Below are 26669 nucleotides of genomic sequence, written 5' to 3' on the forward strand. Positions count from 1 at the left end.
AAATCTCAAATATTTACCAGTAATGGTTATTGGAAGTGTGACTAATGTTCTCTGAGTTCCTTCCATTTTTATAATGTTGCTGACTAACAGAGGAGCTAATCATGATGAGTAATCTCATCGCTGGCCTCTTCTTTTCTCTCTTTGTGACCAGCTGTGCAGCCTGTTCCATCACTCATAGTTTGGGTTTGACCTGCTGTCATAAGGTCATCACCCAGGAAATAAAGACAATCAGACGCTACATTCAACAAAAAAAACACATTATGAGTGCAGGCAGCACGCCTTCCTGTGAGCAAGCTGCGATTTAAAGGGAAGTCAAAGATTTTCCATGTGTAATGGCGACTCCCTGTGGAATTATGTCTTCACAGATGACTTATTACCACATCATCTGAAACCATAGAGGTGGTGAATGACTCTTAGCTTTTATTTGATAACAACAAGGGGGGAAACGTAATATCTCAGGATAAGATAAATACCATGTCCTAATATTTTAGTATTTATATGATAAAATGTATTGAGTCTCTGCTTTTAGGATAGCAAACAGGCATGATTCAGGATTTTTGAATCACTGAAAGACGAAATAGAAAATGTAATTACTGTAATTACCTCCCTGCTAATTAATCTTGCTAGTGTCGTCCTTCAGCTGCCTCAAATCTCTCGTCTCCTGCTTGAACGGACTCATACTCCATCATCTTGACCTAGGGCCACTCTAACCACTGTGCTGATGCAGCTGCAGACTGCCACCAACTGTAGTCCAGGACAGTGGATCTGAGACTTATTAGTGAGGCAGCACACTCTAGAATTATTCTATTTATACTGATAGAACAAAAATCCATTTTTGTAAACTGTGTAAATGCTCAGAGTCAGAAAGGACCATTAGCCACGTGTGAGGGTCTGCAGTGCAGACCGAGCAAAGGTGTGTGTGGACCCAGGAGCAGACACAGGTGAGGAGACGGTTCAGGGTGAAAGGCTGAAGACATGCCTTTATTTGGAGCGATTACAAGAGTGCAAAAATAAAAGACACTACAAGAATGGTGACGAGTGCTAAACTAAAACTTAAACTGGGAAATAATAGAAGTGACTATGAGAACCGACTATGGGAAAATAACCGTGACGACTATGAACTAAACTTTGGGCTGGTACATGAACTACAAACATGACCAGCACAAAATCCTGAAAGACACATAACGTGTAATGTGGGAGGGAACACAGACGTAGCAACGCTGAACACGAGGAGACTGAGGACTTCAGTACACACATGAGGACACAGCTGACTCCAATGAAACATAATGACAACACAGGGGAGAGTAACACTCGACACACTAACATGAGACACGGACCTTCAAAGTAAAACAGGAAATATGACAGGCACAGACTAGACACTAAAGTAAACCTAAGAACAAAACTCTTAACCAGAATAACACTGAAACTTAGGAATATAATAACAGGAAAACTAAAGAATCGGTAAAAACACCTTAATACAAGAAACTGACAATGCCTGATCAAAATGACCAAAACTGTGACACCATGATATGCTTACTGGTTAACGACTTCACCCATCGAAACACCGCGATGGCTGTAATGATGACACTTGATAATGAAAGTCAAAACCAGTGGATGACATCATTGTCATGGCTTCCTCTATCTTCCTCTCTTTATGACCCTTCCACCTGCTTTTTAAACATACATTTTCCCCTGAGTTCAAACGACTTATTAATAAAGTTTGGAAATGGATCATCATGTATTTTGTATGTGATCAGTGGCATATTAAAGATGACTAAAAAACAGTAATCTTAAGCTAAATTATGGTGTATATTTGTTGAAAATGACAAAGAATAGAGGTGGTTTTTGTGGTGACCACTCATTAAAAGCTGTTAAAAACAAAAGTCATAGAGGAAAGTACTTTCAGATTTGACCACAAAACTGGGTCACCCATTAATTGCAGATGGTTGTTGAAAGGAAACCCCCATAAAGTTACATGTAGGAGGTGCAAACCACTAATAAAATCAACACCCGCAGGTTAACATGAACGAAACTGATCACGTCACAGAGAGTCCCTGTGCTCGGTCTGTGGAAAGCCCTTCCACAGACCAAGGGAACATCTCTCTCTCTCTCTCTCTTTCTATATATATATATATTAACCAGGTGAATTAAAATGCTTGAACGTATAACATGGTTGTGTCAATATTTACATGAGGGATTAAAAATATGAGAGAAAAATGAATGTGTTGTGCTGGAAAAACAGCTGATTAAATTTATTGCATAGATGCTAATTTTCATAATCAATGTGCAGGCTGAACTCAAACACAGGGCTCAGGAAGGTCACTTTAAGTGATTTTACTTACAGTGAACTATTTATCTTAATTTATTAGTTCGTGAAGATCTGAGCTCAAACGCCAACAGGAGCGGGTCAGATCGCTCCTCCACAGATCCTATTTCAGATTACTGCCTCTCAGGGAAACAAAACAGGACTTCTGCACAGAGGAGAAAACAAGTAAGCTACAGGCAACGTTTCATAGATGTGAGGTGACAACTTAAGAATCATGTGTGTTTAAAAATATTACGAAACATTTAAATACATCATCCAGCAGCTGGACTTGGACTTCTTTGACATACGGTTGACGAAAGGGTGTAAAATTCCCTTTAGGGTGCAGAACTTTCCTCTACACTAATTTCAGTAAATAAATAAATCTTTTAATTCTTACTTTTAGTGCTGCTTATTATTGCAATAATGATGAATCATGCAGACCAGAGCTTGCTTCACAGCAGCTTAATTCGGCTACAACTGCTAATATTGCTGCTACTGCTATAAAATGTCAGTGCTTGTTGGATGACTATTCATATTTGGGTTTAGGTTGCATATTATCAGGCTTCAACTCATTACAGAAAATGTTAGCTTGGAACAAACTAAACAACAACCCTCAGCACTGGAGGAAGAAAGCTACCAACCACAGCATTGTGTGGTTGTCATGTTTCCATTGTGTGTCAATACATCACCAAACAGCCCCTAATTCAGTGACAAGCTTCAGTATATAAGATGACTCACTCTCACACTCTGACCAGTTCATCAACTGGTAACAAACAAACTTTAGATCCAGACTCATATTTGGTGCTTTCAGCGTCTGAACATGTGCCCGAGTCTCTCCACCGGCCGCCCGATTCTTCTGCTCTCCCTGAGTGTGGTGATGCTCATCATCGTATCAGAAGGTATCAGAGTTTTTGTGTATTTCTGGAGTTTGCTCTGTTGTGACAGTTCAGTATCATCAGCTAAAAGTCTGTTCATCAAAGCGGTTATGAATCTATCTGACCTTAATGCAACTCAACAACTGTCATTAGGAACTGAAACTACTGTAGATTGTAACAGAGCCGGTGTTTGGTGACACATTGCAGCTGACTACATTCGGGAATTTGTTTTAGCTACTTGGAGAAACTCTGGACAAATTTAAAGCACAACTTGAAGATTTTCATGGTTAATTAAAACCACTTGTTTTATATTATACATAATAATTAGTACAACATTTATGTAGCTTTATAAATCACCTGAGAACACAGTTCATTTTATCCTGTGTAAAGTCTGACAAGCTCTGAATAATAATGAGTATAATGTGTGATGGTGTGTTGCAGGGGCTGGCCACGTGGAGAGTTCCTGCTATCATGCTGCTGAGTACTCTAAAACTAGGAAAAACAGCCATGTCGCACCTAACTGGACAAAAAACATCATCAGCTGCTTTAAACAAGACCAACAGGGCTGCACACCTGGCTACCTGTAAGCAGAACTTCCTTTGAATGTAAATAAAATGTAGGGCTGTATCCAAATATTAGCATTTTTGCATCTACATACGAGGAGTGAGCCTTTGATTTGCCTTTCTCTCTTCCTCTCTCTATACTTATTCCTTTCTTTTCTTATTCCAGGGTTAAAACAAGAGGAGGAAAGACATTTTTTCTCAAACCAGACACGAAGTGGCTGAAAAAGAAAATAAACGAGGTCAGAAACAAAATATAAATCAAACTGTGGGCACAAAGTCTAGAAAAAACAACATTTCCAACTGAAGTATTCAGATTATAAATGAATTAAAAGGTTATACAAAGACTCTGGACTTTTCTAATGTTGCTCCTTCGTGTCTTCTTTTCTTTTTTTTTTTTTTTTTTTTTTTTGTCGTGTCTTCTTTTCATGTCACCTTCTCTCTTTCCACACCACAGAAAACTCTGCAGTGTCCTCCAGTGATTTCTAAAAGAAGCTGATGTGGGAACAAAGAAAGTTGAAGCAAAGCAGCCACAGAAGCATTTTCCAGTTCAAACCTTTACAGAAACATCTGCTGAGAAACGTTTTATTATTTCTGTAAATTATTTGTAGAGCTTAAAAATCAGATTTTATGGAACTGTTTAGTTAAGATGTTTGTAAATATGAATATTTCAAATGACCTTATTCTGTCTTCAAGATGAGATTGATGTCAAATTCTAATAAAAGTATTTAAAATTCTGATTTGTTTCATTAGTCTGTGTGAGATTATTTATTATTTGCTGTCAGGATTTAAAGTGACAATACAACACTAACTGTCATAGTTAATGTGGGGAGGTACCCAGGGGCCATTTTAGACCATTTTGGGGGTGCTTCAGCAACCGCAAAATGAATCAAAGCACCCCCAAAGATTTCTTACTTTTTTGACAATATTTGCTGTTTGTGTGACACACTACTAAAAATATAAAAAGCATACAGTACTTGGTTGAGATGGAACATTTTAACAACAAAAGTATAGATAACCCTCCCCCCCGCAAAGTGGTTTGTTCCAGCTCAACTCTCCCCTACTCTGGCTCTAGCGCCTTTCTGCCAGAGCGATGGTGGCTGAGACGCAGCAGAGCGGAGGTGTAAGTGCCTGGCCTAAAACATGTTGGCTGCATTTAACCTTCAGTTACTCTTTATATAGTTAGGTAGGAGTCAGTCCATGTTTCTTTTTAGCTGAAAAACATTACACCCAGGTAACCTGCAGTGTTGAAAACGTGTTTCCGACAATGTTTGCTACCCTACAATCCGTCCTGCTCCGTAGTAAAATCAGCAACATATGACCGTCCTGTTGCTCCCATTGAAATGTATACAGCGTATTTAAAATCTAAAACTTATAATTGTCCGCAGCCTGCTGTGGTTACCACTGTCCTGCTTGAAATGGATACTAACTAGCTAACTTACTGGATGCCCATTAACCTTATGACTCCTGTTGTGTGTGTGCGTGTGTGTGTGTGTGTGTGTGTGTGTGTGTGTGTGTGTGTGTGTTTGTGTGTGTGTGCATTGTGTACAGAGAGACAGCCAGGTTCATAATGGATATAAGGAAGTTTTTTCAAAAAAAGGAGCCACATTCAGGTAAAAGTGTAAAAATCAAATGATCCATCAATCAAGAATAATGTTGGATCAGTGTTTCAATGTTTATCTTTTATTAGATGTTCATGTGGTTTGGTTATTTGCCTTTTGGTTGAAAGTACACTGAGAGAGAACTTTTTGTTAGTGATCATAATAGTATTTTTTATATATTAATTAAATTTTTCATCTAATTGAATACAATCTATTTGTGTATGATTGTCAGTCCAAAGAGGGAGAGAGGAAAGAGGGGAACGTGAGGAGAAAGTACAAGGTCAGGAAGAACCAGGTAAGAAAACAGACAGGGAACAGTGACAGGCACAACAGAAACTGTTAAACTGACAAAGAGAAAAAACCTGATTTTACTCACAATCTGGAAGTTGTGTCCTCCCTATATTAAAGCTGCTGTACAGAATCTGCAAAACAAACTGGGTTGAAACATTTTTGACCCTCTTTAACAACATTCCAACATAACATTATAATTGATCGGGGAGATTAAAATTAATGATATATTTTTATGTGGTTCAGCCGCAACTCTACTAAAACCTCAGCCAGTAATAGGTAGGCCAACCTTTGGACCGTCCAGTTGTCTGTATGACTGCTGCAGTACATGCATCACATTTGCACACTATCAGAAAGAGCGAAACAGCCCTGGTGGAGTGAGAAGCTGCAAAGAGAAGCAGATGCTCTGTTTACATTCTAAATATGTTTTAAGCTTGTTTCAAAGATTCTGCACAGCAGCTTTAAATGTTTTCTAAAAGCACACAGACACTTATCAGTGTTTCTCAAACTTTTTACAGTGTGGACCACCTGATAAAATGTCAAGCTCTCCTAAGGACCACTATGAAAGCATGAAACTCATAAATCTTACAACACAAAATTAGTATCTGCAATAAAGATTTTTTCATGCATTGTATACATTCTACCAGAGGCAAATTTGCCTCCATTTATATATATATTTTTTAAATATTTTGTAATAATTGATTTGTAATAATTTATTCTGTTTTGGGAGTGTTTTTTATGTATCTGTATTATATTATACATACGCATTAAAAGTGAATCTCTGTCCAAAAAATGCACTCAGTTTACTTTTTTACTCACTATGAGCATCAGTCATTATTCTTCCCCAGTAATTAAGGTTAGGAAATGTATTTTTTCTATTCCAATCCATTCTTCTTTAGCAGCATTTACATAACCTTTATCTGATTTGATGGTTTTGTTACAGACTTTTCAAAAAAGTGTTTTGTTTTTCTTTCACAAATGTGGGGATTAAATTGTTAAAATGTACAAAACAGTGATGTCATGTTTTGTGACGAGGACCCAGGCACAGAGAGACTTGATGAATTTAAGAATCTTATGATTTAATAAAGAAATTTGCAGACTTGCACAGAGATGGTAAAATTACGATGACTGATAAAGGAGACGAAGACAACAGACGATGAGGACAGGGAGGATGCAGGGACCGAAAGAGACAGGGAAGAAGTCTCATTGTGACGAGTAAAGTGTATCTCAGCTGGCCGGGCAGCTCTCTGGGTGCTCAGCCCCCCCAAAGCTCTGATCCTAGAATCGCCCCTGGAGGTACCCAAACACAGACATCAGAGGCCTGTACAAAGCAGGATGATTCAGGCTTATTTAGTTAACCCTGCGTTCTCTGTGCAACCAAAGTGCTTCACTGTTTATCAGCGTACATCACCATGGTAACTTATGCTCCTCTCCTTGCACCTTTGCCCCTCCCACTACAGTTGCCAGCAGAGGAGATGTAACAGACTGGGACATCCTCACTTTGGAAACTTGTCTTAACGTGATGCCAGTTAAAAGTGACCTTTTCTGAATCATACCCACTGAATGAAACCAGTTATACTTCAAGAGTGCCTCACTTTCCCACTTTCTATTAAAGGTATGTTAGGAACTGTGACATCTTTCAACATGGAGCACTGTTGCTAATACCCTTCCTTGGTCTGTGATTTCATGTTGCTGTAGTGTTCTGTGTTTATGATTTGCTATATTCTGAGTTTTCCTATTCATGCGAATGCATCCCATAATCTCCAAAGTTGCCAGAAACAACTTACCAAGGAGGTGTCTTAGTCAGCTGCTCAAACAACCTCAGTTCTTTCTGTTAGATGTGGGCACTATCAGTTTTGCTGTGAACACCTCCTGAATGATCTGAGGATGAGTCCAGACACCTATTAGACAAAGCTCCTTTCTTCAGCTTTAAACTATGATCTACTCTTTCTAGTCCTCCTTGTCCTCCATGTGTTGATCTCTGCCATCCCTCTCTATCAAGTGTGTCTGTGTATGATTAATACATTTGAGTTTTAGAGAGTTTTACATTTGCAACACATTCCAAGAGGATTTGGACTTTATAAAGGAGCTTTGGATGAGCTTATCTTGGAGAACTGGGAAAAGTATGCAGTTGAATAAATGAACCATCTGTCTGTGAGTCCTTGCATCAGGAAACAACAAATCTGTCTCCTGAGGGACAATCCTTTAGGTTCACTTTCTCTGTTTCATTAGTTACAATAAGACTTATTGACATTTAACCATTTTAGTTTGTCAGTTCTGAATCTCTTGGAAACCCCCGAATAACAGATCTCACACTCAATCACTACCCACAACATGTGGCCAAAAGTGAGGGTAGGAACATAAATCAGCCAGTAAATTAATAGCTTTGCTGTCAGACTCGGCTCTGTTACCCACAAACAGAGTAGCACACACAGTCTAACTCAGCACTTCCTTCTTGCTTGCTCTCTCTTCTCTTGCAGAGTCTGATTTGTGATGTTATACACTTTAAGGCTGAAACTGATTTTTAGAAGCTGTGACACACTGACCTCTCACATGAAGTCAGGAAGACTGCTCTCAGACCCACCTCTGCTAGCTGTACACGTAACCCAAGTAGACCTTAGTGGTTCCGATCAAACAGATGATGTGAGTTAATCTTTATTTTTTCAAATCTTGATTTTGTCCCAGGTGAATGTCTTCAGAAGAAAGAGCCAATTTGGTAAGAATATTTTAGAGGATTTATTTTCCATATTTTGTCCTGTACTTCAGCTAGAATAGAAAAAAAGACACAAAGCTGGAGTTATTCTGTGTCTTTATGCTGCACAGCTGCCTCTTCTTCTCTCATTCTCTCCCCTGCCTCTCCTGTTTCTACTTCAATCATGAAACTGATCAATGATCAGCTGATCGGCTTTTCTCTCTTGTTTGTTTATCGCCCACTTTGCACCAGAAAGACAAAACCAGTGGATGTCGCACTAAACAACAGCAGCACGTTTAAGCTTGATCAGCTGTTGTTAGAATTTATTTAATATTAATTTCTAGTATCAGCTGATGTTTGCTGGAGCTGGTCATGATATCGGTCTGGATATGTGGTGAGAGGGAAACATGAAGATGAAACCAGGAGATGTCCTTACTGAATCATCAGAGCTGTGATGGAGAAACAGGTTTACCTTTTAGGTAACAAGAATGAGTTGAAGGGAAGTTATGAACTGTTTCTGAGAGACAAATAACACCAGGATCCTTTTCTATGTAGCTGACAGCTGGTAACTGTGCAGGGGCGGGTCTAGCAAAGTGTTGCCAGGGGGGCCAGGTAGGGCATTAACAGGGAGAGGTGGGCACAAAGAAATACTTTTCTTTCTTATTCTCATTTAAAATGTCTCGTTTTTAACAAATAATTATCTGAATCTTACAACAAATGATTGATAGATTGATGCATATATAGAACAGTGCATCACTGTCACAACAGTGTTTATTTTCATTCAAAGGCTTTGTGATTTTTTTCCTATAATGGCGGGCCAGTCTCTAGTCAAAATGTCGGTCGATTTTTTTGTCCCAGTCCAGCCCTGTATGCAGCTCATCTGCAGTCTGGTGTTACCTACATCTTCCTATTCGGAAGGCAGAATTTCCGAGTTTCCGAGTACAAACGAAAGCACCACGACTGCAGTTTTCGTGTTGGATGTAAAAACCGCACAATACACTGTGACGTAGGCTAGAATCATGGCGGCGGCCAACGACGGTCCAGGCGTGGGATTTCTCTCGTGGAATTATGCACATTATTTTTTCCTTCCAATTGGTAGGTGGCACAGTGCACTTGTGGCGAGTAAGCAAGCTCGAAGACTGGCAATCTTGCTGGGTTTCCAGTTCCGGAATCAAGACATTAACAAGAGAATTTTGAATAAAACCGAAGTTACTTTCCCTAGTAACTAGTTACTTTGAAAGTAACGAGTAACTTTAAGTAAGTTACTGAGTTATTTTTGATAGAAGTAACTAGTAATGTAACTAAGTTACTAATTCAAAGTAACTTAGCCAACACTGGTTGTGTCTCGGGCTCAGTGTCAAGTCTGCACCTCTGTGTTATACTTCCTGTTTTACTTTGACAGGCTGTCCCTTGTTAATGTATTCTGCTTTGCTTCCTTTGTCTTGTAGGTCTGATTACCGCGTTACTCCCATGTGTATTTAAGCCCTGTGTTTCTCTGTCAGTTGTCATGTTGTGACCTCAGCAATTTTTAGACAAGAGAGAAGATTAATTTTATTTCGATGTGGAGCAGATGGAGTGAGTTCCTCCTGAATGATCTCTGAGTCTGAGTCCAGAAACCCTTTTCAGCTGCTTGAATCCATGAATCACTGATCTTACTCCTTCAGTCAATACTCAATACTATGGCCCCAACTTGTGTTGTGGCCATAGGTTAGGGTAGGAACATAGAACTCTGCTCTCTCCTTTGGATCAATTGGATCCCAACTACACTTCACTTTCCTCTCTCCCTATCTTGCTCTTTTTCTGGTGTAGTGTGCACTCTGGTAAATGATTTTATGTTTTTAAGGCTTTAATTGGATAGAAGGCATGACACGCTGTGCTCTTACATGCTTTATAGATTGTTTAAATTAATTTTAAACAGCAGTTTTCATGGCAGCTCTGTGCAGTTGGTGTTGTCTTACGGACAGAAAACTGGCGGCCTGATTTACTCTGTAAATGTATACTTTTAAATGAGCTCTGTCTGTAGTCAAAAAGTTACAAAAATGTCCACTGAACATGTAACTTTAACTGTAGGGTGGTGTACTGAAAGGAACCAACCTAAAAAAGGATAGACAATAAGAAAATCCCTTTCATTGGAGGCTTTGCTACAACCACACAGTCAAGCTTTGGATTCTGCTGTTCAAAGCTAAAAATGTGGATCTGAAAAACCCTTCGATGATAACTCCTATTTGGTGAAGAAATAGGTCAAAGTTCAAGGTCCGGCATGAGTACATGCATGGATTGCACATCAGCCACAATTTATCAATCTAGCTATGAGCGTGATGACGAGTAAGAGGTGATGATGGCAGCATGTGGCCAGTTTGAAGAAAGGAGAAGAAAACAACAAACGTGAACATATAAAGACATGAAGAACACACAGTGGGAGTGTTTGTTGCTGTACATCATTTCCTCAGAATAGCCTGCTCAATTTCCACATTTCCTCTTTTTGTGACAAACTACAGTATATAAGACCACACAAGCGTCAGCCTAACAAACTTGCTTAGAGCACTGATCCAGAGTCAGATTTGGCGCCTTTCAGCTCGTGAAGATGTGTCCGACTCTCTCCATCAGCCGCTGGATTTTCCTGCTCTGTCTGCCTGTCGTGATGCTCGTCTCTGTGCAGAAAGGTACAGCTCTTCTTTGAATGGTGTTTGCAGTGTTTTCGCTATATAGAAGGAAACACTATCTTTATTGTATCTCAAACTTTAATGCAACCAGAGAGATGTTTAATATTGTTTTGAAAATTATCAATGTCTTTCAGGAACATTTAATAATCATGAATAATAGCAGTATTCCTAATATTTGTTGAGTTCATTTCATACTTACAATAACACTCGTGTCATGTCATGCTGATTAAGCTCATTGTTGTTCTCTTTTCATGCAGCCCATTCCTCAGCTCAGAGTTTGGGTTTGCCGTGCTGCCACAAGGTCATCACCCAGGAAGTAAAGACAATCCAAAGTTGCTTTGAACAAAAACCACGCTATCGCTGCAGGCAACACGCCTTCCTGTGAGCAAGCCTAGATTTAAACACAACTCTGAATTTTCCATGTTAATAACGAGTACATTATACATGTTGCACTGAGACACTGATGTAACAACATGTTTCACTTGTTTGTGTTTCTGCTTTTAGCATCATCAACAAGCGGCATAAAAATAAGATATGGTGCATTGATCCAAATTCTGAGTGGCTCAAAGACAAAATAGAGAAGGTGAGTCAAAGGTGACATCGCTCAAAGTGACTCTTCTGCAAACAAGATTACTGGATTGAGTTCCACTAAAGGAAACACCCGACTAAACTAAGTTGCCAAACGTCCATCTTCCATCATAGTCAGCACGATACGTTGACTACAGTGAATTTATCACTGGAAAATCCCCTCCCGTCTAGTTTAGTCGCTGCGTCTTTCAGCTGCCTCAAATCTCTCATCTCGCGGTTGAATGAACTCCAGCTCCATCATCTCAAACTGTGCCTGGTGACAGCAGACGTTCTTTTCTGGAAATCCACTGTGAGCTACTGGTTTGGGCCGCTCTAACCAGGACCTGCAGGAGAGCTGGTGTCACTATGCACACGAGGTTGGCGACTGTCACCAACTGTATCCCAGCATGGTGGAGGTGGAGTTCAACTATGGAATTAGGAACTAATTCCACTGACTAATTAACACTGACTTCACATCCAGTGAAGTCAGTGTTTTATAAAGAGATATGGGATGAAAGGAAACCTCTAAAAATGTAGGAGGGGGAAGCCACTCATTAGCCTTTGCTGGTGTGAAACTGATGGACGATAATATCAGACTCCCACTGTGAAGTAACGTACAAAAACAAAACTATAGATCAGCCTAACAGACAGTAATAATAAAATATTCTGTAAAATATTTCTAACTGTAAATATTTCTCTGTTTTCTTCTCCACAGGGAGAACTGAAATGTCCTCCGGTGATAAGTGTATGAAGCAACAATGAGACCACAAAACATCAGAGCAAAGACAACATTTTGTACTTATTTAATTGTAATTCTTTTTGCAGATGTATTTATTTATTTATTATGTAAGTTATTATTTTAGCCTTTAAGCCATCAACATCATTCCTAATTTGTTGTATTTGTTGTAGATGACAGTAATAAAAGTTGTTCTTTGTGACTCTAAATAAATATGGCTCATGTTTAAAGTAAAATCTAATGCAGTTTGGTGATTCTTTTCTGGGCGGCAGTGCAGAGAAATTTCTGTTCTGACTCAGTGTCACATTTCTTTCAAATTGTTAACATGTAAAATATAACAGGTAGAAATCAGTTCATAACAGAGCTGAGGCAAAACCATTATTTTTATTAATCCTTACAAATAATATTAACGAAAAGCTGATAATGAAAGAAAACTTTCACGTAAGAGGAAACTGAGGAAAAGTGTTGCTTTGGATCATGTACATTATGTGCATTTATGAGGACACTGGAACATGAAACCTGTATCTGTATCGGGTGACCTGATGTCCCTCTCTAAGCGCAGCTGCACAACATTTTATGTCCCCCTGTCCCACATTTTGACCGACTCTGCAGGACATGCACTTTCATAAGGTCTGGCTTTAGTCAGTGCAGCTGAATGGAAACATTTCTTATACTTAAATTAAGTTTAGCCTGTCTAATTCTATACCCACAGATACTCAGGGAAAGTCACGAAAGTTACACGCTGTGCAGATTTTGGTAAATATGATGGAAATGAACACAAAGAAAATGATGCAGTAATATAATCTGAGAAACTGAGGGAAAATATGATGTGATGTGACATTATTTGTAAGTCATACTTGGCTAAAAATTGCTAAAATATTCAGAAATGGCTAAAAATGTGATAAAATATGTGATTTTACAGTGACATCACAACAGAAGCTACATTTTCTTGCTGACCAGTCAGGTTATGGTTTTAATCTGTGTTATGCTGCCGACAAAATACACCAACATGTGATGTCAATAACTCGCATTAGAAATTAAATTTGTTTCTCCACTCGTTTATGTTTTACATCACCACTAACGTTGCCATGACGCTCATTGTTGACTGTGCAAAGTCATTTCTTGTGGAAATTCAGACACATTTGGTCCTGTGTGTATTCAAGCTGTGTCATGAGATGTTTCAGAGGTGAAACATGCAAAGCTTTACAAGCTCAGGTCTGCAGTGACTCTATTTATAACATGTGTATTAGTAAAACCACTGTCAGTCGCACACCTCTGATGTCAGAGCTGACATGGTCTCTGAGGTCAGTGAACTAGCTGATCAGTTATTTATAACTCCGGTGTTTCTGTCACTGCTGCAGACAGTAAGCATAGAAATACAGTGAATCATCAATACAAAGGAAAAAGAGAGTCACCTTTCTAAATTGATCATTTATTCTCAGTAACAACTTTTAACATGAGCCTGAAAATCAGCATTTTTTATTTTATTGATGCTTCTCTGTGGTTGCAGTTTCATCTTCATCCAGGAATTCATATCTGTGTTTGTAGGAGATGCCTTTAGGACAATGTAGTTCTCCCTGTGGTGTAGAGAGTGAGAGAGGAAAGCAAAAGTGGAGAGAGAGGAGAAGTTGTAGTTAGATAAACTGAAGCACTTGGTTCATTTATTCCAAGCAAACACTGTTATCTATCTGCCTGCACTACTTCTTGGTTGGTTTTTCTTACAGACCAAGAAATTTCATATTTTTAATTCTATCACAACTTGTTTTTAACAGTAAAAGAAGAACTTCACTATGTTGGAAAGCGAGGTAACATTTCAGACATGTGCACAGCTTTTAATAACTACTTCTCTACAGTGCTTGATGCCAGTAAGGGTCTTGCAGTGGCGTGGTGGTTAGTACTGTTGCTTTATAGCAAGAAGGTCCTGGCCTCAAATCCAGGACTGTCTTTCTGTGTGGAGTTTGCATGATCCTGGTACTCCTGCTTCCTCCCAAAGACATATATATGGTGCATGTTTCTGGTGATTCTAAATTGCCAATAAGTATTGATATCAGTGTAAATAGTTGTCTGTGTCTCCTGTGTTGTTAAATAATAAAATAATAAATCTGCTGCATTGCTGTGAGACAAATAACACCAGCTGCTCAATTATTTTGTCCCTGACTACCTGTCATGATGGTTTGTTCCTGCCTCTATCGTTACATAAAAGAAAAAACAAACCCAAATACCTCAAAAGGAATTGGCGGGTGTGCTGGAGGGTGAGAGAAGAATTTCACAGCACATGGTGTAGTTCTTGTTGTGAAGAAAGACGGGTCCATCAGTTCTGTATGGATTGGTGCAAGATGAATGAAGTGTCACGAGTTGATCTTTAACCTACACCCCGGGTCAACAAGCTCCTAAACTGGTTAGATACTGCTCACTGGTTTTTTGTTTTTTTTTTGCGTAAGAAGGACTATAGCAAACATTCATAGCACATCTCCTGATCTGTATAAATACGTTATCCTGGAATTTAAAAATAGTTTGACTCAATGGGCAAAAAACTGGGACATCAGATAAACCCATATCAGATGCAGGTCTCATCTGTGCTCATACATAATGTGCTGCAATTTTAATTATAATTGGCTGAATTAGATGTAATTATGCCTCGTGTTACATGAACTATATAAAAAACTATCCCTAGTTTCTTCTTACATGCAAGTTTCCCTTCATTATCAGCATTCTGTGTTTTGATAAATAATGCTTTTACTTTAACTCCTTTATTTATTTATTTCTACCTGTAATGCTTTGAAATCCTTACAATTTGAAAGAAATGTGACATTGAATCAGAACAAAAATCCCCGCTGCACTGCCACCCATCATTCATGTCAAAGAAATTACAACAACCAGAAGATTTTAATATGCTCCATATTTATTTATTGTCCAATACTATTGATTTTATTTATAGTCACAAAGAACTTTTTATTACTGTATTCACAATAAATTAAAATAACATCAATTGCCCAATGTGGAAAAAACATTATGAATAAATATGTATAAATATATATAAAATTTATTAATTATTTAAAAAAAACATAATTGTTGTCTGCAGCTTCTTTACGCTGATGTTTTTTGGTCTCATTGTTACTTTATTCACTAATCACCGGAGGACAGTTCAATTCTTCCTGCAAGAGAAGAAAAAAGATAGAGTCAAAACAGAAGTTTTGAGGGCTTGTAATGTTTTATTGGTACAGTTTCTTTCAGATAGATCGATTATAGGCGGTCTTTCCACTGAAACAGACTGTCTGTTATCTGAAGGAATTTTGGTTGAAAAGGTTTTTAATACTAATCGTTCCAGTGGTAGCTAGGAGTAAAGATGGCAGTAAGAATTCAACAATCTATAACGTGTTTAAAAATGATTTAAAAGTGAAGAATGAGGGGGTCTTTGGAAATTTTAATGACTGCATTGAGATTTGAGGCAGCTGAAGACTCGGCACTACAGCAAGTAGCTCAACTATGAGGGAAAGTATTGTTCATTAATAAATGTTAAATAACAAATGCAAGTAAAAAAGTATGGCACTTCTGATTAGTCGGATTAGTACAACATGATCCAGTAATATACATTTCATTTGTTTGAAGAAGAGTAACTTTGTGTAACGCCATGCCTTACTCACCTTCTCTATTTTGTCTTTGAGCCACTCAGAATTTGGATCAATGCACCATGTTTTATCTTTATTGTCTTTTATCCTAAAAACAGAAATGTGAAAGAGTTAAACATTTTTACATATATGCCTTGAGACACTAAGTCTTAGTTTTCCTCTCTCATTCTTATCAAAATCATGCATCATCTGTTATTTTACAGATTATCTGGTAATACATCATCTATGAGTACATCTATTCACTACAAAGCCTTTAAAGAGAGCTAATCATGATTACATATGGAAAATATTTGACTTTGTTTGAATCACATCTTGCTCACAGGAATGCGTGTTGACTGCAGCCATAACGTGGTTGTTGTTCCAAACAACTTGTGATTATCGTTATTTCCTGGGTGATCACCGTACGGCAGCATGGCAAACCCAAACTTCGAAGTGAGAAATGGGCTTTATAGTCTGGGACAAAGAGAAAAAAAAGGACACGTATGAGATTAAACAGCACGATAAAACTTGGAATAAATTTACAGCAAACTAATTAGACCTATGCGGTAATTTAATGTAAATTTGTCTGTAAAAATATATATTGTAACTAAAATATAATGGGGAAAAATAATCTCTATCAACTCTAGATCCTTTATATGTCCGCTAATTTCTATCAGCCACCTTCAAAAAGAAAAAAACAAACAGACAACTGAGCAAACAAGAGCAAAGCTTCTCCTCAGAGAAGTTCAACCTTTTCAAAGTTTCAAAACCTTCAGCTCCTTATTTATCTCAAAAGATTTATTTAATTGCTATTTATTGAAATGCTGTGTTGAGGATGTTTTTAGTCACTATAAAATAAAATATTAAATATTTTTCTGGTTGGATTACCATCTGTACTACAATAATGATAGTTTTTCATTCTCGATACTTTAAACACTGCAAACACCATTAAAAGAAAAGCTGTACCTTTCTCCACAGGGACGAGCATCACAACAGGCAGACAGAACAGAAAAATCCAGCGGCTGATGGAGAGAGTGGGACTCATCTTCACGAGCTGAAAGGTGTCAAATCTGACTCTGGATCAGTGCTCTAAGCAAGTTTGTTAGGCTGACGCTTGTGTGATCTTATATACTGTAGTTTGTCACAAAAAGAGGAAATGTGGAAACTAAACAGGCTATTCTGAGGAAATGATGTACTAAGAAACACAACCACAGACAAACACTCCCACATGGTGTCTTTCATGTCTTATATGGAATTTATTTTGGGAAAGTAGTGGTTTAGTAGTTGTGTGTAGTTACTCAAAGAGTAAGATTGTGGATTGTGAGAGGAACAAGGAGCAGGAGGGAGCTTCCTCTGAAGAATGTGGGCTCAGCCTTGGAGGTCATTCAGAGGGTTTCATAGAGGGTATTCAAAGCTCTTCACTTGTTTTGTCATCTTGTTTACTTGAAATTTCCAATAATTTTAAGTACACTTTTTTTTTCTTCAATTTGTCACAATGGGGTACTGGATGCTTTTAGAGAACTTTTGGAATGCTCCTTGATGCGTGCTCAATCATCCAGGTAAGTAAATCTCCAAAAGTTGATTCTGTTCATCTGGACGTAGCGTTTTTGTGGGAGAAACATTTTGTCACTCATCCAAGTGACTCCTTCAGTCTCAGCTGACTGCAGGTTTCCCAAATCTTATAAACAGTACATTTGCATAATGACTGAAACCAGCCCAGTGAAGGAATAAAGGGCTGGGAGGTCAGTTCCTTAATCTTAATTATGCAAATTCTCATGAACATTGATCAACAACCACTGACCAAAACCCACTGACCAAAACCCACTGATCAAAGACCACTGATCAATGGCCATGAGTACCATTCACAGAGAGTTAGGGAATGGCTGTAATCACAGCACTGTAAGATGGCAAAAGATGTACCCTTAGCCCCCCTCCTCGATTTATAGATGGTCTTTCCCTTTTCACATAAATGGCCTCCTTGACTCCGCCCTCAAACCAGCGTTCCTCCCTGTCCAAGATGTGTACATCCTCATCATTGAAAGAGTGTCCACTGGCCTGTAGGTGTAAATAGACTGCAGAGTCCTGGCCTGACGAGGTAGCTCTTCTGTGTTGTGCCATCCGCTTTGCCAGAGGTTGTTTGGTTTCCCCGATGTATAAATCCTGGCAATCCTCCTGGCACTTAACAGCGTACACTATGTTACTCTGTTTGTGTCGAGGGACCCGATCCTTGGGGTGGACCAATTTTTGGTGCAGCATGTTTTGGGGTTTAAACGCCACAGAGACCCGGTGTTTAGAAAAAAATGCGTCTCAACTGCTCCGATACTCCTGACACATATGGGATCACTACAGGTTTTCGCTTAGGCAGCAGTTGTCCTTCTTTCCTGGATCGGCTGGAGCTTTCTTTAGGTGCCTTTCCAGCTTTGACAAAAGTCCAGCTGGGATAACCACATTCACTCAGGGCCTTCTTGATGTGCTGTTCATCTGCCTCCCTGGCCGCTGTGTCAGTGGGGATGGTGTCCCACTCACAGTCTAAGAAGGCTAACCTGACACTTTTCATATCCTCCCTGGTGAATTTGATGTGTCGGTCCACCGAGTTAATGTGATCTGTGAATTGTGGTACGTCCTCAGATTTTATTTTCACCCAGGTGTCATCCACATATCTGGTGGTGTTCCAGAGTAGGATAGCAAAGCCCTCTTTTCCACTTCTTCCATGTATAAATTGGCTACGATGGGTGAAACTGGGGAGCCCATGGCACACCCATGTTTCTGCCTGTAGAACTGACCCTTGTATGTGAACTAGGTGGAATGAAGACACAGTTCCAAAAGCAAACACACTTGGTCGATGCTTAGAGTGGTCCTGTTGCTGAGGTTGGGGTCATCCTGTAATCTCTTACAGACTACCTCCAACGCTTCTGTGACTGGGATGCAAGTGAAAAGAGATGTAATGTCGTACGAGACCATGGTTTCATCTGCCTCCATAATGACATCTCTCACCTTCTCAACAAAATCCAAAGTGTGGATGTGGTGTTCAGAGCTGCCTACCAGCGGGTTGAGGATCGAAGCCAGAAACTTGGAAATTTTATAGGTCACAGAGTTAATCATACAGACAATTGGTCTTACAGGTGCACCCTGTTTATGTATCTTCGGTAAGCCATACAGACTTGGTGTAGATCCCCCTGGATATAGCCTGTGGTATCAGTTCCGGTCAATAGCCTTGTCTTGTTCCAACTGCTTCAGTCTATCACCCTCTTCCTGTAACCTCTTCCTGGGTCTCGTTTCAGGGGCTCGTAAGTATTTTCCTCACTGAGCAGTGACAAAATTTTCTCATGATAGTCTTTCTGGTTTAGCAAAACTGTGCACCAACCCTTGTCTGCCAGAAGGATCATATGTTGTTGTCATTACTAAGTGATGTGAGTGCCTTCCTCTCCTCTATGGTGATGTTGGATGCTGGGGGCTTTGCATTGCTGAGACAGGCCGAAACTTTCCTCCGTAGTTGCTCTGCTTCCACTTCTGCAATATTGTTGTTTCGAATTGCTGTGTCTGTGGCTGTGATTAGTTCCACTAGCGGGATTTGTCTCGGTGTGACAGCAAAATTCAACCCTTTAGCAAGGATGTTTTTCTCTGTTTGGGTGAGCTGTCTGTCAGACAAATTCTTCACCCACTTGTCCACAACCTCGATGTCGCATAATTAAAATTAAGGAACTGACCTCTCGGCTCTTTGTTCCTTCACTGGGCTGGTTTCAGTCATTATGCAAATGTACTGTTTATAAGATTTGGGAAACCTGCAGTCAGCTGAGACTGAAGAAGTCACCTGGAGGAGTGACAAAACATTTCTCCCACAAAATGCTACGTCCAGATGAACAGAATCAATTTTTTGGAGATTTTGGAATGCTCTGTTACAAAGTTACTATTGTTAGTCTAATGATTGCCTGAACTCAATTTTCCATGTTCAGAGGGCCATGCTGATTAATTAAAGTGGCATTTATCATGTCAGCCACCCTAAGTGGGTATATTGATTTGTGTCATCCGTCTTCAAATCCCTAACTTTGCAGTTTTTCAGAGCCAAAACTGATAGATTGAACAAATTTAAAAAGAGGTGGATTTAGTCCCAGGGCCTTGATTATATATATTATCTATATTAGTCTATAGTCCGATATTTTGTGTCTGTCTATCTTAGAAACAAACAAACAAAAAAGACATGGATTAAACTGCCATAGCACATGTAGTTGTGCAGGGAAGCAGAAGATACATGCATGGCAGGATCTAACCAGTTTGTGCAATTTATAGCCATCCTCCAAATTAAATCCTGCGTCCACAGCAGACAACACAAAGCAGATTATTTTACCAAACATTGTTCTGAATTTAGATTACCTGATCTTGATTTATTGATTTATTAAACCTGTGTTTAAGAATATCCTTCATAATTAAAGAAGTGCAGTTTCCCACTTTGTCCACATTGTTGTGCTGTATGCAAAGTCAGTAAAGACGACTGGTTGATTCAAGGTTTTCTTTTCTCCACTAGATGGTGGAAAAACTGTGAGAAACACTGACCACTGAACACTAACCTTACCATGACTGCTGCAGTGTGTTGTTACCTCAGACTGATGCCGTATACTGTGTGGACGGCCTTTGTGTGGTCTTACTTTCAAAGATTTTCATCTTCATGGTTTCAGTGCAGAGTTTCAGATTTACTGCCACTTCAATCACTGCTTAAGATTGTTCTACGGTAGCTCTGAGAGGCTAAATGGATTGTAACTTAAGAAAACACCAGCAATAAGAAAAATGCTGCAAAAGTGCACAAAACACAATGTAAATAGGAAAAACGACAACGGAAATAGGAAAAAAACAGATTTCCAAAAGCACAAGGGAAGTGTTTCTGGGGAGACAATAACCCGACGGACCAGTTGCAGGAACCAAAATATGCTCAGAACTGCGCTGGGAGGCACTTAAAAGAAGTGGAGGATCTCTCGGTTTGGTGAGGAAAGAAAAGATGAGAGGTAAGTGTGTTAGCATAATAGCATAAAAATCTGTCATCAGTATTATATGAATCATGATAAAACACACCTACCATGTTTTGGGTTCCTGCAACTGGTCCGTCGGGTTATTGTCTCCCCAGAAACACTTCCCTTGTGCTTTAGGAAATCAGTTTTTTCCTATTTCTGTTTTCTTTTTTCCTGTTTCTGTTGTTGTTTTTCCCTATTTCCGTTGTGTTTTGTGTGCTTTTGTAGCATTTTTCTTATTGCTGTTTTTTTCTTAAGTCGCAGCCTGTTTGGCCTCTCAGGGCCACCGTACGTTTCTGCTGGAAGATATTTAAAACAGTCCCTTAAGCCCTTGAAAATTTAAACCATGTTGAGAAGCACGTGTTTATTTTCATAATCTCAGCTGAAGAAATCTAAAATGGTCTAATAGAGATCATGTGGAGGGTTTGGGGTTCTAACCACTAATAGTGAGATTTTTAGACAACCTGCTCCACCATATGAATATCTATTTTTTTTAACAACTCAGAATGTCTTTGTTATTTTTAGCTGCCAGACAGATGAATCTGTATAATCTGTAAAGGTAGCAGGTTCCATGTTTTCCATGTTACATTTAAATCCACTCCTGGAGGACGGTGTACATCAGTAGAAACACTGCATTTTATAAATAACTGACTTCATTTAAGATTGGTCCTCTTAATTTATTGAGTTTCTGGTAATGATGCTAATTGATTGTTATGTTTTAATCATTTCTGAATTGACCGCGTATGTCTTGCATGGGGCAGATTTTAAAGTGGAGACTTTTTTTTATATCATTTTGTGCTTTTGCCACAAATGACACAACGTTCTTTCTTTCGTTTAACCTCTTAGCTGTAACTTTGGACCTTTCATGTATAAATAATTTCTGCCATCTGTAGAGTCAGTCAAAAGTTATAGAGGATTCAGGGTTTTAATGAAAATGAGTGTTCACAAAGCACATATCCATTTTTTATTTTTTTATTTTTTCATGTAGCTTTAAGCTAAATATATTGAAATACTAAATGATGTGGCTGTCATAAAATCCTTCAGCACATCTAGACTAGAAAAGAGGGGGAAAAGTTACTAATAGATGTAAATCTTCTGTATCCATTCCTATCTTTAGTTATTCCCAATTGCAGGTACCATCATAATTCATCAGCTATAGTGTGCTAGTGAACACATCACTGCTTTCAGCACAGCTTTGAGACTTTCCCAAAAAGTACAAATGGATTTAATAACAGGTCCACTTTGCTGTCCTTACAACACTTAGAAACTTTCACAGGAAATAAACTGACCACTTCCTTCCTCGTTTTTAAAAACACAGAGATTTTACGTTATTTTCTGTACAAAGCTACCGAGAGCACCAAGAGCAGCAAGCAGGTTTTTTTTAATAACTTGATGTTTGGAAATTCCCTCATCTCAACTAATGTTTTTATATATGGGCACTTTAAATATAGGCTCCAAAGCAATAATATTATGTAATGTTGACTAAATGAAAAGTTTAAGCTATCATGGAGTATTAGGAATATACAATGCTAAAATGTGAGGGTTTTTTGTTTGATCTTTATTGAACATATCAGCCTTATTTTCACTGTACAATACTTTTGTTTCACTTTTGTAGAATTGTAGATTTTTACAAGGTGTGGAGATGAGTTTCTTTGATGCCACAGTACTTTTATTTAAACCATATCAGACACCTTTTTAAGTGACTTTATGAATGAAAAGATAAGACCGTGTTTCTGTCAGGTGGCAGGATCTCTGTAGTCAAAAGTATGGCATCTGCTCTGGGACTTCCCCACCGTTCTGTGTGCATGCAGAAGGATGCGAAAAATTTTCGTTTGCAGCCTGTCTAACAACATGCCTGGTTATAAAGCAATTCCTTTATATATATATATATATATATATATATATATATATATATATATATATATATATATATATAACCAGGCATCAACTTATTAAGTTTTCAGCAAACTGACAAAAAAGTTTTTCACACTAACACCCAACTCCTACAAAAATAGAAAAACTGTCATACTTCGGCCCTGATGAGACAACCTAGCCTGCAGTACATGACTTCCAATGATGAGTCATTTCAAACTCTCTAAACAACAGATAACAACATGTGAACAGCATCACTATGGAGGTGGCACCTGGTGTGCTTTTGGTGGTTTCATTCTGATTCCTATCAAATATTAATAACAATGTGTATTTACAGTAAAAAAAAAAAGACACAGTAGCACTAAATGTGAACATCAAAGCTTCGTGTTATCCCACTGTGTTCTTTAAAATTTGATCTCAAAAACACTTCACAAGGCAAATCAGTTAATACATCCACCATAAGCACAGATGCATGAAATTACTCAGAAGTATGTAGAGTTAAATATTTAGATACATTTATATGAAAAGTGAGTAAATACTGCTGATAGCAGGTGATTAGTTTGTGATTTTACTCATTACTGCTCTTGTATTGAAGTTTGCATCCCATTGCAGGTAGGTCACATGCAATACTACCTTGCTTATGACTGCATAGCATTAGCAATTTAGGGACAACAGATTGTGTTGTTTACGTTTCTTGAAGGAAACACTTTATTCCCATATATATTTTTTGGCCAGAGACAGGAAAGCAGGGGAGACATGCAACAAAGGGCTGCAGGTCAGACTCAAACCCAGGCCTCCTGCTCTCCATGCTGGCAGCATATGGTTCCCTGCACACCCACTGAGCTAAACTGGTGCCCATGATGCTTGTATTTTAATTAGCGTGGATATTTAAGACTGGGTGGCTTACATGACATTTTCTGGTTTCTAATGGGTCGTAGCACTTTGACCAAATATAGTCATACCTCGGCCCAGATGAACCAATCTAGCAGTACACAGATTCCAAGGCTGCGTCAACAGCAGGTAACATCATAAAAACAGCATCACTTTTTAGGTGGCACCTGCTGTGGATTCAGTGGTTTAATTCATGTCAAATATTGATAACATTAATGTGTCATTAGAGTAAAAAAGACATGGCAGCACTAAATGTGAACATCAAAACTTCATGCCATCCCCCTGTGTTATTTAAAATTTGATCTGAAAAACAGCTCAGGGCTGGATCACAAATCAAATCAATGACAAATAATGAATGTGATAAACTAGATAGAAACCACATCTCAGAGGTCATATGAAAAGCTGTATATGGTCCCTGACATTGTTTTTTTGTTTTATTACAATTATTTTGTACGTCCTTGGAGAACCACACAATCGCCAGGAATTTTATTAGCTACACCTGATCAACTGATTGTTCATACAAATATCTAATCAGCCAAACACATGTCATTAAATAATGTAATTAGGCATGTAGATATGTTCAAGCTGACCAGCTGAAGCTTAAAGTTAGCATCAGAAAGAGGAAGAAAAGTGATGTAATAGACTTGTTGTCAGACATGCTGGTTTTAGAATTTCAAAAATCTACTGGGTTTTCCAACACTACTGTCTTTGAGGTTTACAAAGGATGGTCTGAAAAAGAGGAACTATACAGTTAGCGACAGTTAGCAAAAATGTCTTGTTGATGCCAGGGACCAGAAGAGAATAGGGAGACTGTTTGAAACTGATTAGATGGCAACAAAAGACCACTCGTGGTTGCCTTTCCTGTCAGATGAGGACATGAAACTGAGAGTATAATTCACTCACCAAAATTGGAAAATGTGACATTAAAAAAAAAATGCCTGGTCTGATGAGTCTTGATTTCTGCTGCAACGTTTGGGTTGGGGTGGCTGTAGCTCAGGCGGTAGAGCACGTCATCTACTGATCGGAAGGTTGTTGGTTCGATTCCTGGCTTCCCCTAGTCTGCGTGCCGAATATCCTTGGGCAAGATATTAACCCCAAATTGCTCTCCGATGCATCCATCGGACTATGAATGTGTGTGAATGTTACTTAGAACAATGTGCTGGTGTGAATGGGTGAATGCACAAGTTGTATAAAGCGCTTTAAGTGCTCAGAAGAGTAGAAAAGTGCTATATAAGAACCAGTCCATTTACCATAGAATTTGGTGTAAATTTAATGAAAGAATGGCTCCAGCCTGCCTTATATTAACAGTTCAGATTGCTGCTGGTGGTGTAAGTGTATGGGGGATATTTTTTTGACATACTTTGGGCTCATTTGTGACATCAGTAAAATGCCACAACCTGTCTGATTTTTGGTGACCACATATACCTCCGTTTATGACCACAGTGTACCCATCTTCTGATGGCTGCTCCCTGCAGAATAATATGCCATGTCACAAACCTCAAATTCTCCTTAACTGGTATCTTAAACATGACAATGAGTTCACTTTAGTCAAAGGACTACTACACTTTTGGGATGTGATGGGAGACGAGATTGACGTGTCAACTTAGACCAAAATCTCTCCTCAGCTCTTACTGGGACAGTGGCGCGGCTGCCCCTCTGTTGGTCTTCCATGGTCTCTTGTGTTCTGGGGGCCTCTGGATGTCTGGAGTTTTGATCTCCTCCATACCCGCTTCACACCCTGGAGGACGGGGCTGTGGCCCCCCCACACTCCCTAGCAGATCATTACATGGAGAAACCTTTGGAATGCAAGCATGCTGATCCACACAGGTATGCACACAGGTGTACACATGGGTATTCACAGACGCGGACTAAAGCTTTCTTGGCTGCTGCCTCAAAGCACACTGTGCGCTGTCTATCTTGCGTGCTGCACAATATCGTTTATTACTTAGTAAATACTGATATCTATGACTAGCTAGTTTATTGTGATGGTGCTTTGTTTTCTCTATTATTATGTTGCTCTTTGTTGTTTGCTGTCTCCTCTGTTTGTTTTTGTTTGTTTGTTTGTTTTTTTTTTTCTCTCTCTCTTCCCCCCCCTTCTCACCGTCTCTTCTCCCCTTTGGTTTTCTTTCTTTCTCTCCCCCTCTCTCTCTCATTCATTCCCCCTGTCCTATTTATTAAAAAAAAAAAAAAAAAAAAAAAAAAAATGACAAAGGATGAACTGAAGCTCTGCCATCACGTAATGTCGCATACTGCTGTTTCTGATGTCATTTAGAAAAAAAAAAAAAAAAAAAAAAAAAAAAAAAACTTAGACCAAAATCGGTGGAACATTTTCATCACCACTAATGAAGTGGCCTGTTATATATAATTAGATTAACCAGCAATAGTGTGAAACATATTGAGCGCGTGCACCTGCTCTGTGTCAAACGCTTCTAATAGATTCATCCGGTGGCTATTTTCACAGCTCAGCCTGCCACAGACTGTTTCCTAACAGGTGGTTGTCATGGCGATTGCCTTAACATGTTTGCAACAAAGTGACCATCATTTCATCATATCCTGTGTAGCTCTTTGTGAGCATGACTAAAGGTGTGATCTTTCTTGGTGAATAATAAAGCCCTTTGAATTACAAAAAGCTGACTTTGTCTGAGCATGTGGCTCATGACCCAGCAGTTCTTCTGGTTATCTGTCTTATTGGGCATAATTACTTCCCCCTTCCTGCATTTTATATAGCAGACATTAGAGAGAAGGCAGGAAGTTACCAAGAGCTTTAAATGAAATCCTTTCCTTCATGGTACGTGGAAACTATGAAGTCACAGTTTCCACTGTCAGTGGAAATTCTTTGAAAACCAAGAATCCAAAAATGTATCACTTGTTATTTATCCCCTTAACATCGTCCAGTTTAACAACTTTCTGTTTTCTGTTTCCCCCTTTTCTATTAAATGTTAACCTACTTGGGGTACCAAAATGAACATCTTATTACAGAGGATCTCAGTTAAAAATATTGGACGTGTTGG

The 26669-nt window shown here is 38.8% G+C and overlaps 2 protein-coding genes and 1 long non-coding RNA gene across 4 annotated transcripts in view; 2 read left to right on the forward strand and 1 right to left on the reverse strand.

The window, feature by feature from the left end:
* LOC143415819 (uncharacterized) overlaps nucleotides 1-26669 on the reverse strand; it is a 272397-nt gene that overhangs the window by 50136 nt on the left and 195592 nt on the right. The gene's annotated exons all lie outside the window — the stretch shown is intronic.
* Nucleotides 3052-4406, forward strand: LOC143415812 (uncharacterized). The gene is made up of 4 exons (XM_076881218.1): nucleotides 3052-3204; nucleotides 3622-3763; nucleotides 3910-3982; nucleotides 4198-4406. Exons 1-4 carry the CDS (start codon nucleotides 3126-3128, stop codon nucleotides 4237-4239), a joined length of 336 nt encoding a protein of 111 aa, XP_076737333.1. The 5' UTR covers nucleotides 3052-3125; the 3' UTR covers nucleotides 4240-4406.
* LOC143415813 (uncharacterized) lies at nucleotides 10938-12320 on the forward strand. Its single transcript, XR_013096253.1, has 4 exons — nucleotides 10938-10984; nucleotides 11242-11365; nucleotides 11489-11567; nucleotides 12267-12320. It is a non-coding gene; the product is annotated as an uncharacterized LOC143415813 (long non-coding RNA).

The sequence above is a fragment of the Maylandia zebra genome, unplaced genomic scaffold (genome assembly GCF_041146795.1).
Source record: "Maylandia zebra isolate NMK-2024a unplaced genomic scaffold, Mzebra_GT3a scaffold05, whole genome shotgun sequence".
In the NCBI taxonomy this organism is placed as follows: Eukaryota; Metazoa; Chordata; class Actinopteri; order Cichliformes; family Cichlidae; genus Maylandia; species Maylandia zebra.